We start from the raw sequence: 13,778 nt of genomic DNA, 5'->3' as shown, positions 1-13,778 counted from the left end.
ATGCAAACATCTTTTATGTAAAATATCTTACTCAGGACAGTACTAAACAAAAAATAACATGCATTTTTTATTATCCCTCTTATTTTATTAAAATAATTCTCATTTTCACAGATTCTGCAAGGGGTTCACATACTTTTTCATGCCACTGTATTTTGTAACGGAATGTAGTTTTAAGAGTTTTTTAGGTGAGAATATAGTTGCTTGGACGATTTATTTTAGCTCCTATTTGATGGATTAGATGTGAGCTCTAGGCCGTTCAGCGCTCATATACCCACAGAGAACAGCTTTATCTCAGTCAGTCCTTTGGGAATTTGCCACTGGCTCTTATTTAGATAAACATGAGGTATAATTCGTTTTGGGTATATCAAACGGGCAATCTTTGGTCTTATTAATCTATTACCTGTTCCAGAGCTAATAGATTTAGCTTAAGGGCTATATTAAGTTTCATAACTTTATATTTACATTGAAATTAAATCCTGTACTAACTAGAGCTCTGCTTTTGTACGTTTGACTGAACTGTTTGCTTGTGTTTATTTTCTATTTTACTTATTATTCTGTTATATTTGCTATTGTTGTTCATTTAAATATTATTGCTCAATAAATAACATTTTATATAAATAACATGCCGTATTTTACAGTATTGAGAAAGAGTCTGTTAGTGATTTCAACTTCAGTGAAAGTTATTAATTAATTCGCCATGAGATGACGGCAAAGACTGTCTTTATGAGTGAGTCTAAAGGAAGCTAAATATGACGAATTCAGTATGCAAACAGTGATAAAACAGAGGGCCAATTGGAATTCAGTATGCAAATATTGTTCAGCATGTTAGGTGTTGACAATAAATTGGTGTTGAAAGGGAGCGGAAAGGTTGTGTCCCTGCTGCAGAATTAGCTGATACCCCAAACAGACCATGTGAGCTGGGTTTGTTGCGCAAAGCGTTGCTTGCTGAGGCAATGTTTTCCCCCCTCACTCACAGACCTGCAGAGCACTTTGGTTTAACCGTCCCTGTGGGACACACACAGGCACTTCAGACTCTTTATTTTCCCTCTCTCTCTTTTCTTGTTTTTACCCATTTGTTCGCCTTCTCAGCCCCACTCAACATCCATTCCATCTGTCTAACCCTCTCTCCGTTCCTTCTCCTTCACTCTTGCTCGCTTTCAAGATGTCTCCGATTGTGACAAGCCCTAAAAATAAAGCCCCTCAGAGGCTTCGACTACATAAAATGCTTTGCTTTGCAATTTCAAAGTGCTTTTGATTACTAAAAAGTGCAGCAATGTATCGACTTTGAGGGATGTGTCTTTAAATGAAGCTAGGGGCTGAAATACCTAAATAAAATGGATGGCATGACAGACAGAGGCAATTATATACAGGCAAGCTGAAAAGACACAGACTGCCATGATCTAAATACTATAAGGCAGCAGAGTGAATGACAATGAAATTAACAAAAGATATGAAAGTCACATATGGGAGGATGAGTACACTACAAAAGCGTTGCGAAGCGGACAAGATGCTATGAAAAAGACAATAAAAAAAAAGATAGGGGACGCGAAGACAAAGATAACAGAGTAAAATACAAAAAATACCAGATTAGATCTTGCAGTGTAGTATATTTCTTCGGCACAGTCCAAAAAATCGTCAGTGTCAGGCTGTTTAGTAGAAGGACCAAGAAACTTCAGTTAATCACACACACGTGACGCCCATGTGGTTTCACAGAAACAATAATTGATGGGTTATGGGAGGTTGGGGTGGTTACTGGGTGAAGATGTGCTTGCAAAGACCATGTCCACCAGAATCAATAGACTTATAAACAGGTCTGTGGATGAAATGGACAGTCCATAACTGCTGAAATGTGGTGTTATGGTATTATGTTGTAATGTCTGTTATAATTCTGCTCTTTTACTATTTCAGCAAGGATGTATTAGGGTTAGATCACTCAAAAAAATTCTGGCATTAATTATTCGCCCTCATGTCATTCCACACCCGTAAGACCTTTGTTCATCTTCTGAACACAAATTAAGATATTTTTGATGAAATTCGAGAGGTATCTGACTCGTCCATAGACAGCATTATAAGGTCCAAAAAGGTACTGAAGACATTGTTAAAACAGTCGACGTGAACACGGTGGTTCAACCTTAATTTGAATTATTTTTGTGCGCAAAAACAAAACAAAAATAACGACTTTATTCAACAATATATTCTCTTCTCTGTCATTATCCTTATGCAGTTGCCGCAGTAAGCGCAGTGAAGGCTTCCGTGTTTATGTCTGAATGCCGGATCAGTATTGGCCAAAGCTGATCATGTGACGAATGAGTGTGATACTGACGCAGGAGCCGGCCAATTCTGACGTAGAACCTGGAGGTGCTGGATGTAAACAGCATAGGAAAATGACACAGAACAGAAGATGTTGTTAAATAAAGTCAATATTTTTGTTTTGTTTTTGCACACAAAAAGTATTCTCATCACTTCATAAAATTAAGGTTGAACCACTGCAGTCACGTCTACGGTTTTAACGATGTCTTTAGTACTTTTCTGGACCTTGAAAGTGTTGATTATATTGCTGTCTATGGACGAGTCATATACCTCTCAGATTTCATCAAAAATATCTTAATTTGTGTTCAGAAGATGAATGAAGGTCTTACAGGTGTGGAACAACATGAGGGTGAGTAATTAATGACAGAATTTTAATTTTTGGTCAAACTAACCCTTTAAGTTGATCAAAATTGACAGTAAAGACTTTTTCTGTTCATTGTTACAAAAGATTTCTCTTTCAAATAAATGCTGTTCTTTTGAGAATCCACAAATCAACACGATTTCCATAAAAATATTAAGCAGCACAACTGTTTTTTCAACACTGATAATAATAAGAAATGTTTGTTGAGCACCAAATCAGCAATATTATAATGATTTCTCAAGAATCATGTGACACTGAAGACTGTTGCATCACAGATAGACAGATATATATACTGTGTGTATTATATACATATATATATATATATATATATATATATATATATATATTATATATATATATATATACATATACATATATATACATATATATATATATATATACATATATATATACATATACATATATATATACATATATATATATATATACATATATATATATATATACATATATATATATATATATACATATATATATATATATACATATATATATATATATATATATATATATATATATATATATATATATATATATATATATAAATATATATATATATATATATATATATATATATATATATATATTATAGTGACATTACAGAAATTGTATCGAAAATGTTTTACATTTTAAAAGCCTTAACAACCCGCCAGTTGCAGCAATTATGTACTGCTTCTTCGGAAAGGAAAGGAAAGGAAATAAAAAGAAAATCAAAGTGTGGGGGGAAGTGAGGTTTTATTCAGAAGATGACATCATAAGCATGAAGCTACAATGGGAATCAACATTAATTTGATGTCCTGCTGTTAAAAATGATCTGGTTTATGAAAGGATGACAAATCCAGTTACAAATGAGAAACACTGAGTGCTCAAATGAGACAGAGATGAGTCAACGCTGCATTTTTCTGCAGCGCTTAAAGGAAGTCTTATTGATCAGATGCCACGGAAAGCTGCATCTAACCTTTCAATTATCGCGGTGGTGAGAGTGCGAGACAGACGTCTCAAATGCACAACAGTCAAACATGGTGTGAGAGAAAACAAGCCACTGTCAGTAGACAAGCTGGGATTGAGGTGTATGTGAGGGAAATATTACATAATAGGAAGTGTCAGCTTATAGGAAAAATCATTTGGAAGTGTTCGCCATACTCTGTTATGAGCTTTGTGAACAGCTATACAGGCAGTGTGATTTCAAATTAAGCTTGACATGACTGGGTGGTTTCACAGTTGCTCTGTTTCAAAACCTAGTTAGCTTCCTATAGAGGGATCATGGGCACGCTTCCACCGGCATCGCATATATTCTTCATTAAGAAGCCAATACCAGAACTTAAGTTGTGTTCCAAATTTGAAATTGATACCACAAAAATCTATTGTAACACAATGTCCAATTTCAAAAAAGTTTTCACAGGATGAATTTTGAGTGTTTAAGCTTTTGAATAACACCTCATGTATGATGATTATAAAAATATGTCATAGGGAAAAAGGCAATACATTTTTTTTTTTGCCCTGGCCCCCCCCCCATCACATATTTTAGTAATCATTATAAATTCGGTATCATACAATACTGACAGTTAAAGAGTTAGTTCACCCAAAAATGATAATTCTGTCATTAATTACTCACCCTCATGTTGTTCCACACACGTAAGACCTTTGTTCATCTTGGGAACACAAATTAAGATATTTTTGTTGAAATCTGATGGCTCTGTGAGGCCTCCATAGCCAGCAAATGACATTTCCTCTCTCAAGATCCAATAATGTACTAAAAACATACATTAATGGATCTTGAGAGAGAATCGGAATCGTTAATCGGAACACGTTCCGAAGATTAAAGGTTTTACGGGTGTGGAACGGCATGAGGGCAAGTAATAAATGACAGAATTTTTTCATTTTTGGGAAAACCAACCCTTTAACAGACTAAAGGAAAATTATTTAATGAGTGTTCATGATTTTATGCTTAACAGATCATCACGGTGTTAGCTCAGCAACATGCTAATGACAAACTCTATTGAAATCAATTTTGAGTTGAGCTGTTTGTGTTGCTGCCTATGTAGAACTTTCTAATTAATGAAATTTACTAACAAGGAAGCTGCCTAAGGAAGCAGTAGGCAGCTCGTTAGTTTTTGGAACAGAGCTAATACGATGGAACTAAGAAATATAAAGTGTGTTCTGATTGGTTGAATTGTTTGCCATCACAGGAAATCCCAAAGCGAACCCAAACAAAAAGCAGTTCATGATGTGGTACTCACCGGTTCATGATGCGGTTTCGTCTCTGTTGTTATAGGAGGGTCAAACTCCACCTGACCGACTGTCAGAAAACAAAAACATTATTAAAGCAACAGACCTACTTTTTCTGTACTGTACAGAAATATACAGTATCAGCATAAGGGTTTGGAATGACACAAGGGTGAGTAAATACTGACAATCTGTCAGTTTACTGATATAACTAATTGAAGTCTGAACATAAATAATCATATCATGTTGATATGAATGCTCAAAATCACACAAGTCAGTATAGATGTCTGGTAGGTATGTCACATAATCCAAAGAAATCCCCCAGCAGATACTGACAGACAGATCATGAGAGAGAATTTCTGGTATACTCCTGCAGACAGAGAACTGAGGCTGAGAAATTCACTCAGCCACGCTCAGGAGAGCAGGAGCACCTGTCAGGTCTGCCCAGGGGAGAAATCCAACAAACACTCACAGTTAATCTCTGACAGAGTCTTCCCCTCCCGACTGGTACGGCTTGTTGAGCGAATCCGATGTGGAACAGACACTGGGGGCTAAGGAGAAAAAGAAACACACAAACACATACACAAGAACAAATAAATACACACCAGTGTAAAAGTAGAGTTTATCTCTAAAGGTTATTTAGAGTACTAATGGCAATGGCAATTTGAATGTTTATGTGGCTAAATGAAGTCCAACATAGGGTGAATCTCACATCATGAAATGTTTGGGTGATATTTCAGGATAAAATAAAATAAAATAAAATAAAATAAAATAAAATAAAATAAAATAAAATAAAATAAAATAAAATAAAATAAAATAAAATAAAATAAAATAAAATAAAATAAAATAAAATAAAATAAAATAAAATAAAATAAAATAAAATAAAATAAAATAAAATAAAATAAAAATAATGTTCATTAAATTAAATGAAATATTGATTATTAAACTAAAACTGATTTATTTAAAGGACTGACATTTATATCCATTACTTTACAACAGTAAACAATAATCATGGTGAGGGTTTGATGGTTTGGTTTAGGGTTTATTGCATGTAATTATGCATAATTTATAGTTATTACAACAGTAACTACATGTAACGTGTAACAATGACTACATTTGTTTTTTTTTTGTTTTTTTACCAATGATTTTTTTAAAATAGACAATTACAAAAAGTGTGTAGCTGTCATGAAAATGACAAAATGTGACAATGCAAAACTTAAAATATGAATATAAAAATATATAAATATAAAAATTATTATTTTTCTCTTTTGATTCTGAATGAAAAAATAACCCAGACATTTCTTGATGATTTTCACTCAGTTCATGAGTTTGTGAATTTTGGTTGAATATTTAGCTAAATTTATTATATAAAAGTGTTTTAATTTCAGCCTCAATTGCCATCATTTCATTCCATTATGTATATATCAGCAATATCCTGCCATCATTTAATCAGCATCGTCCATTGAAAAACCCATATCAGTCGATCACTATTAAAGCAATCTGATTTGACATGGCTTTTATACATAAACATCATCAAACCAAAAAAGTCGAGATTGTAGCTGCTCTCGATTGATAGCTTGCATATTAGTGCGCCATTCTTAGCAGATCAGAAGCCCAGTTAAGATAAAAACACCCAGTAAGCAAAATCTGCACACATCAATACATTTAAGACAAGAGCGGCTTAAATGCTTTCACTTCAGATATCACTTAGTGCCATCGCCAGAGACTCAGTGGAGGGCAAATTCCACAAGCTAAAAATACATGCCAGGCATCACTCTCTGATAACAGTAGGGGTCATGATGCTGACCCTCTGAATCCCTATCCGTCTGACGCTGCTGTCCTGTCTCACTGCAGCCCAATAGAAAATCATTACGGCCTACTGGGCGTCCGATTCCCTGATGACTATCCAGAAAAGTTTGCTGTCATTCATGAATCAGAGAACACCTTCCATCAGCAGCACACAGATGCACACATGCACGTCGATATGGAAACACATGCATAAGCAGCACACGTAAAAGCACGCAGACATCCTAAACCAGTCCAGGAAACTAAATGGTCACTGAAGGACATCCTTCTCTTCAGTTTCACACCAGCAGGGCTGAAGTAGATGTGATGAGGAGAGATAAGACAGAGGAACAGACGCACGACCTTCAGACAACAAGGACACAGCAGGGCTCTGAAATAGAAATAGACAGCGTGCCAAACACTGCGCCCTTCCCTCAGCGGACGCCTGTGAATATTCTATCACACCTCTTAGCACTTGAGCCACATGGTACATTGACTAAGAAAGATATTATCTATGCGTTCCAAAAATCTATACAGTATATACATTGCAAATAAATCCAGACTGTTAATTTTATTGAGATAAAATTTAACCAATGGGTAAAAGTAAAGAAAAAAAGAGCATGTCTAGCTCATATTTCACTCCAAAATAAAAAAAAAATACAATTAAAAAATTAACATGCAAAATTAATGAAAATTAAAATAAAACATAATTATGTAAAGATTACTATTTATGTGACTTATAGGCCTACATTTTCAAAGTATTTATTTTGTCTTTAAGAAGATTTTAAATTTGTGATTAAAAAATAAAATTAAAAAATATATATATATATAGTGGTCCTAAAAATAGTGCTAAAAATATTTTATTATTTTCTTTATATTTAGGGGTTAAGTATAACCTTGACATGCTCTTTACAGGTTTATTTTTATTTATTTATTTATTTTTTATTTAAATTTAAAAATTAACATCCAAATTAAAAAAAAAGATCAGCTACAACAAGCATTTATATAATCTATAAACCTAATATTTCAATATATAAAATTATTTATATTATATTTATTTTTGTTGTAATGTCTTTAACTTTAGCTGATTTTAAAATATTTAGATGTCCAGACATGATTCTCATTAATATTTTACAAAATTAGAGTCAATGAAAATAATGAGAACTACAACCAAACTCAAAAATAAAATAATAATAATAAAATGTAATAATGATAATCTTACTGGTCCTAAAATAAAATAAATTGTTTAATTTATATATATTTTTTTATTTAGGAGTTAGATATGACCTTGACATGCTCTTGACATTTTTCACGAGATTCACCCCGATATTGAACGTTATCTGCATTCCATGACGCAAGAAATTTCTCTAAAAGCTCTTTGATGTTGATGTTCTGTTAAACCCTTAAAGTAAACCTCAGCACAAAGAGGCCAGACAAAAATCTGTTGTCAACGGATCCAAATCCAGCTTTTGAACTGAGCTTCCGTTTCCGAAACCGACCCCTTGAGGGATCAACACTCCGTTCAAAATTCCGACAAGAGTGCAAAACCTCCTAAAACATCCTTGGGCATACCTGTGTAACTCACGCACATATACACACACACACACATTTTAACACGCAGCTATTTGAGCAAACAAGAAAACACACATCATGCACAAATGTTTGTCTAGGTTAAAAACACTTTTAATGAAAACAAAAATGATAAATTAGTCTCTTATGAGAAAATAAATGAACACCATGCATAAAGCCATTATAGTCATCAACACTAAATTAACACTTATATTAATCAAAACATTTCCAGATGTTCACATACACACACACACACCCCTGATACCTTTCTGCGAGCTGCAAAGCGAAGGACTCGCCGGGAGAGAGGAGAGACGGGTAAAAACAACCCCCTGTATTTAAACTTCAAGAGCAGGAGAGGGGAAAAAATGAATAAGAGAGGAAGTGAGCATGAATGGACGCTTAGGGAAATGGTAGAACAGGGAAAGATGAAATGAAGGGAAACTATGTCCTTAAAAAAGTCTTCATTCTCGCTGGGGGACTGTAGAAGAGGCCAAATGATTTCACAAATCTTTATCAGCAGAAGTAGCCCTGTAGCACAACTGGAAGAGACGCCAGCATATAAACCTTACTTTAGAGACAATCGAAACGAATGACTGCCATTAAAACAACCATTACAGGCTAATAATAAAGAAAGTACACCAATGAAAAATATCACTGCAATAAAACGGTTGACGCATCAAAGATATAAGCTCACAGGGCTCATCAAAATGACATCCCCGTTCTTGGGATTGAGAGGCTAACGTACTCAGTTCGATCAGCTGGCATTTTCTGGGCTCTGGTTGTGAATAATAGCCCCGATGGGGCCTTCATTCTTGAAGTGATAGTTGTGATAACACTGAGAATCACACAGAGAGATTTAAAGTACCTCTGGCTCGGGGTCGTCATCATCCAGGTCTGTGAAGGACGAGTGGTCGGGGTTGTTCGCTTTATCCAGCAGCTCAATCGCCAAAATACGACTCAACGGTTGGGACACAAAGGGATGCTGGGTAGAGATGATTGAAATGGCAATGATAAGATGTTCTTTAAAGATATATGTCATTTATGTTTTGTAAGTAAAGAGTCTTCAAAGTTAGATGATTTAAAAATTAAATTATAAAATGTATCAAATATTAATTATACAATAAATTGAATGAATGTAATAAAAAAAATGGATATAAAAAATAAAATGAAAAATGATAAAATATTATTAGTTGGATAAATAATTATTCTAATTTATATTATACAATGTTAAAATATAATTAATTATAAAGTACATTTAACAAAAGCAATTCAAAATTAAAATAATATAAAATAATGCAAACATTATGAATACAAAATACATAAAAGCCCCTCATACCTGCAATAACTTGTCAGCTGGTGGCCGTTTCTTTGGATTTTTCGTCAACGCCAATTTCACAAAATTGTGGAAATTATTGGTCCTCCAGAACATAAAGAAGAGTCTCCATAAATCTTACACGTAACAAGCATTTCGACCAAGAGGCCAAGCAGTTTGTTAGCTCTAAATGCAATTAAGCTAATTTGATTTAACAGAGCTGCAAGGTAATGGAGAACTATTCGGCAGACGACCTGACCAGAGTCATAATTAGACAAGATAAGAGAATGTCAAGTCCAACCTTATCAAAATTCATAAAACTAACTGTTTAGGGCAAATGAGAGTGCTTGGCCCAAATTTCAGGGGTGATTAATGATATTAAAGAATAGGGCATATAAAACACAGACTGAAACTCACTGAAATGCCTCTTGGTATCAAGTGTTTTACACACCCATGTAGCATAATTGCCTGAAAATGTAATTACCACTTACCATTTAACTTTGTCTTTTAATTTGGGAGGTTGAAAGTTGCTTTTCGTCATCAAAAACAGAGCTCTGGAGAGAGAGAGAAAAAAAAAGGGAAAAAGGGTAAATTAAAGCATCTCAACTCATCAAAACATTGAGTGTGAGAATTCGACAATTACAAAATATGCTCAAAATATAATAGAACAACTATTTAAAATAACAAAAAAAGTATCAAGAGTATTACTGTTTTCTGGACATGGTATTATTATGATTATTTATTTATTTGGTTAAAGTGGCTAGAGTCAAAAATAGAGAAGTTCTTATTTATGTCCATTTTGACCGAGAGAATGCTTTTCATGACATTTTAGTTACTGAAGTTATTGAACATCTGCTTTCAAACTGGTTTCCCAAACACTCTTTTTACTGGTTGAACAAAAGGTCTCATGTCACTGCTTGAGCTAATTGAAAAAAGTGAAAATAAGAGAAAGTCGTTTAACATTGAAAAACACCTTTAAGTGGAATCTTTATCTGAACCACAGCTGTAAAATCTGTAAAATAGTATTGCAATCTTTCAGTATTGTGGTATACCATCATACCTAATGCCATCATGGTACTGCCACATTACTTTTTAAAGGTAAAGCTAAAAAATTCAGCACTTTTAGAATTGGAACAGACCCATAGTGCTGTTTAATCCCTCACCTCATTGGATGAAGGTCAAACATGGGAGGCTGCAGTTCAGCTAGTTCAATAGCAGTGATGCCCACAGCCCAGATGTCACACAGATGATTGTATCCTCCTTTCCTCTCCACGGCGGCCACTTCTGGGGCCATCCTGTTAGCATGGGTAACAGAACACATCATCATTCACAGTATATTCATGAACATTTGGTGGTTACATAAGCTGTGGAAAAGTCTGTGGCCTTGTAGAAAACTGCTGAATTATAAAAGTTTATTAACTCTGATTTTTACAAATCATTTCAGGTAGTACTGTATATATATAATTTATTGCAAACATGTATGATTGTAAGATGTGTGTGTGCAGAACAACAAAGCTAGAAAAAAAAAAAAAATGCGGTATACCAATAAGGAGTCCCAATGAAGGATTTTCTTTTAGCTAGTGTGGCTGTGATCTGTGCAGATACACCAAAATCAGCTGCAGAAAAAAAGAAACAAAAGATCCTCTTTACTACATTGCCACAAACAACTCTCATGTGAGTTGTGTGCAGCTCACACAACCAAGTGTCTAATTCTGTCTTATGAATTATGAAATTTGAGAGCTGTGTAATGCCACAGCAGATCAAACGTGACAACATGAGGTGATGCTGATGCTCAACACTGAGCTATTTACACTTTTTTTAATGATTTGAGCTGGTAACATCATAAATAACTTCATTTACAATACCCCACATTTATCACAATGAAAAGATCATGTTGTTTTCTTACCTAGCTTGACATAACCATTGTCCGTCAATAAAATATTGGCACCCTATTTCAAATGGAAAAACACTTAATGAAATGACACTGTAATATAAGAGAATTACACACCTGCTATTATAAGACATTATTAAATGTTTTACTTGTCGATTTGTGAGATAAAATGTAAAATGAATCTGGCAGACTTCAGAATCTCATCTTTTTTTCAATAAAATCACTCTTTCAACACCTGCTTTCATCTATGATCAGAGACGTGAAAGCATCATCTGAATCATACTAATTACGCTCCCTTTGGCCAGGTGACACATTTTCTCTTTCTTTCCCAATGATTGCACATCTGGCTTCACCAGATCACCATTAAAAGGCACTAAGGGCTTTACTTTAAGGGCATTTTTGTAAACAGCCATGGTAAACCAATGAAATGCACAAATTTTAGATGTAATGAGCACTTAGTTTTATTCACTGCCAGCTTATGGTGCAATAATAATAATTTGTTGATTTTAACAGCCAACATACATGACCGTTCAGTTTTGGGAAAGTATTTTTATTAATTAATACTTTTATTCAGCAAAGAATGTATTAAATTGATCAAAAGTGACAGTAAAGACATTTTTTTTTATTACATTAGACATTAGTTTTTATTTAAACAAAATGCTGCTTTTTTTAAATTTCTATTCATCAAAGAATTCTGCAAAACCACGGTTTCTAAAAACAATTTAAGCAGTACAACTGTTTTCAACATTGACAATTATAAGAAATCACAAAAATCAGCATGTTAGAATGAAGACTGGCAGCTGAAAATTCAGCTTTGCCATTACAGGAATAGATTACACTTTAAAATGCAGCCTTGGTGAGTAGCATATTTCAAATGTAATGCAAAATATTCCTTATTTAGAAGGAGGGATTGTTTTAAATATGTGTATGCTTTATTAAAACTATGAAATACAATCTTTGAAGCAACTAATTGTGAAGTGTGTAATTTCTCCACCACTAGCAGCACAATACATAATTGCAAAATAATGGCAGAATTGATAGAGGAATTTCCTAGAAATAACGATAAATCGTTAGTCATTAAAGCTTAATTTCTGTGCCATCAGCGACACCAAACAGATTTACAAAAATAATGATTGATCTGCTTTGTGAAAAACACCATTTTTTTCATTGCAAGGTAAAACTTGGTGTTTTTATGTGCTGTCACTTATCTTTTTCGTGGCATTTAAGTACAATTAAATCAATCAATTCCTTGCCACTGAAAAGCGCCATTCATTTAGACACACAAAAGCTAAGATCAATCAGAAATAAATGACAGTACCTTTATGTCTCGATGCATCTTTCCTTTGTTGTGTAGGTAATATAAACCCTGAAAGGAAAGCCACGATTAAAACTCATTTTAAATCCATAATTATTTCAAAAACACATTTAAAAACTGCCTTTTTAGAGACACCAGGCATGAAATATCGGTCAACATGTCTACCATTAAAAATTCAAAAGTAGCTTTTATAGTCACAGCAGATTGCTTTGGTTGTCAAAACAGAGTCCGGTAAAATGGCTTACCTGAAGGGTTTCTCTTGTTACATATGCTATCTGTGATTCTGTTAGTGGCCCAGTAACTGTGGAGACATATTTAGTGTGCATTAGCACTAATGTAATCTAAAAACATCTTAAAAATCCCATCCACAATATTAAACAGCTTGAATGTAATGATTTGAACAATATAAAAGTGTGTAAAAGTGCAAACACATGAGTTGAAAATGAGGCATGCGGATTAGTTCTCTTAAGATTGTTTAAACTTGTCTAAACCAAGAGAACATATATAACACTGATCCTTCCCATACCACACTGGGATGAGAGTTTAACAAAAGCACCACTAATGGGTTTCATCCAGCAGACCGAGGACGAGATTATCAAGAACACAATGAAACTGATTACAAGTTTCCAACCTAACAAAATATAGAGTTATAGAATAACTCTACAACTCAAAATGGACTATTGATAAAAATAACAGACATTGAAACTTCAGCAAAGAAAATTCTAAGAGAGGGTCTGTCTGTTCCCCAAAACCATGTAGGATGTTTGACATTCATGTAGGTCACCATGTAGGTCCTCTGACACTTCAGCAGAACAGTTAATCTTCTTTAAGTCAATAGAGACTTTTATTGCTGATTAAAATGTCACAAAAACAGGAAATGTGCTAATGGGAAGAAGTGAATACTAAATGGGCTTGAGGAAGAGAGAGAAAAAGACAGCAGGGTCTTAAATGTATGAAATGGTGTTCACAACCCATTTTACTTATGTAA

At 34.0% G+C, this 13,778-nt stretch overlaps 1 protein-coding gene across 5 annotated transcripts in view; it reads right to left on the bottom strand.

The window, feature by feature from the left end:
- The window catches only part of map4k3a (mitogen-activated protein kinase kinase kinase kinase 3a), a 75,353-nt gene that overhangs the window by 22,878 nt on the left and 38,697 nt on the right, over positions 1-13,778 (bottom strand). For 2 of the 5 annotated variants that reach the window (XM_067387984.1, XM_067387985.1), the window contains exons 5-16: positions 13,036-13,091; positions 12,794-12,841; positions 11,491-11,533; positions 11,128-11,200; positions 10,748-10,879; positions 10,076-10,138; positions 9,609-9,690; positions 9,138-9,254; positions 8,538-8,612; positions 5,391-5,469; positions 4,933-4,991; positions 1,584-1,646 (exon numbers count right to left, since the gene is read on the bottom strand). In XM_067387984.1, the coding sequence (XP_067244085.1) occupies positions 1,584-1,646; positions 4,933-4,991; positions 5,391-5,469; positions 8,538-8,612; positions 9,138-9,254; positions 9,609-9,690; positions 10,076-10,138; positions 10,748-10,879; positions 11,128-11,200; positions 11,491-11,533; positions 12,794-12,841; positions 13,036-13,091 (890 nt within the window). The remainder of the gene's footprint in view (positions 1-1,583; positions 1,647-4,932; positions 4,992-5,390; positions 5,470-8,537; positions 8,613-9,137; positions 9,255-9,608; positions 9,691-10,075; positions 10,139-10,747; positions 10,880-11,127; positions 11,201-11,490; positions 11,534-12,793; positions 12,842-13,035; positions 13,092-13,778) is intronic. The other 3 variants (XM_067387986.1, XM_067387987.1, XM_067387989.1) reach the window with 3 other exon arrangements.

Source organism: Chanodichthys erythropterus, chromosome 6 (genome assembly GCF_024489055.1).
Source record: "Chanodichthys erythropterus isolate Z2021 chromosome 6, ASM2448905v1, whole genome shotgun sequence".
NCBI lineage: Eukaryota > Metazoa > Chordata > Actinopteri > Cypriniformes > Xenocyprididae > Chanodichthys > Chanodichthys erythropterus.
This window is presented reverse-complemented; position numbering and strand designations above follow the sequence as displayed.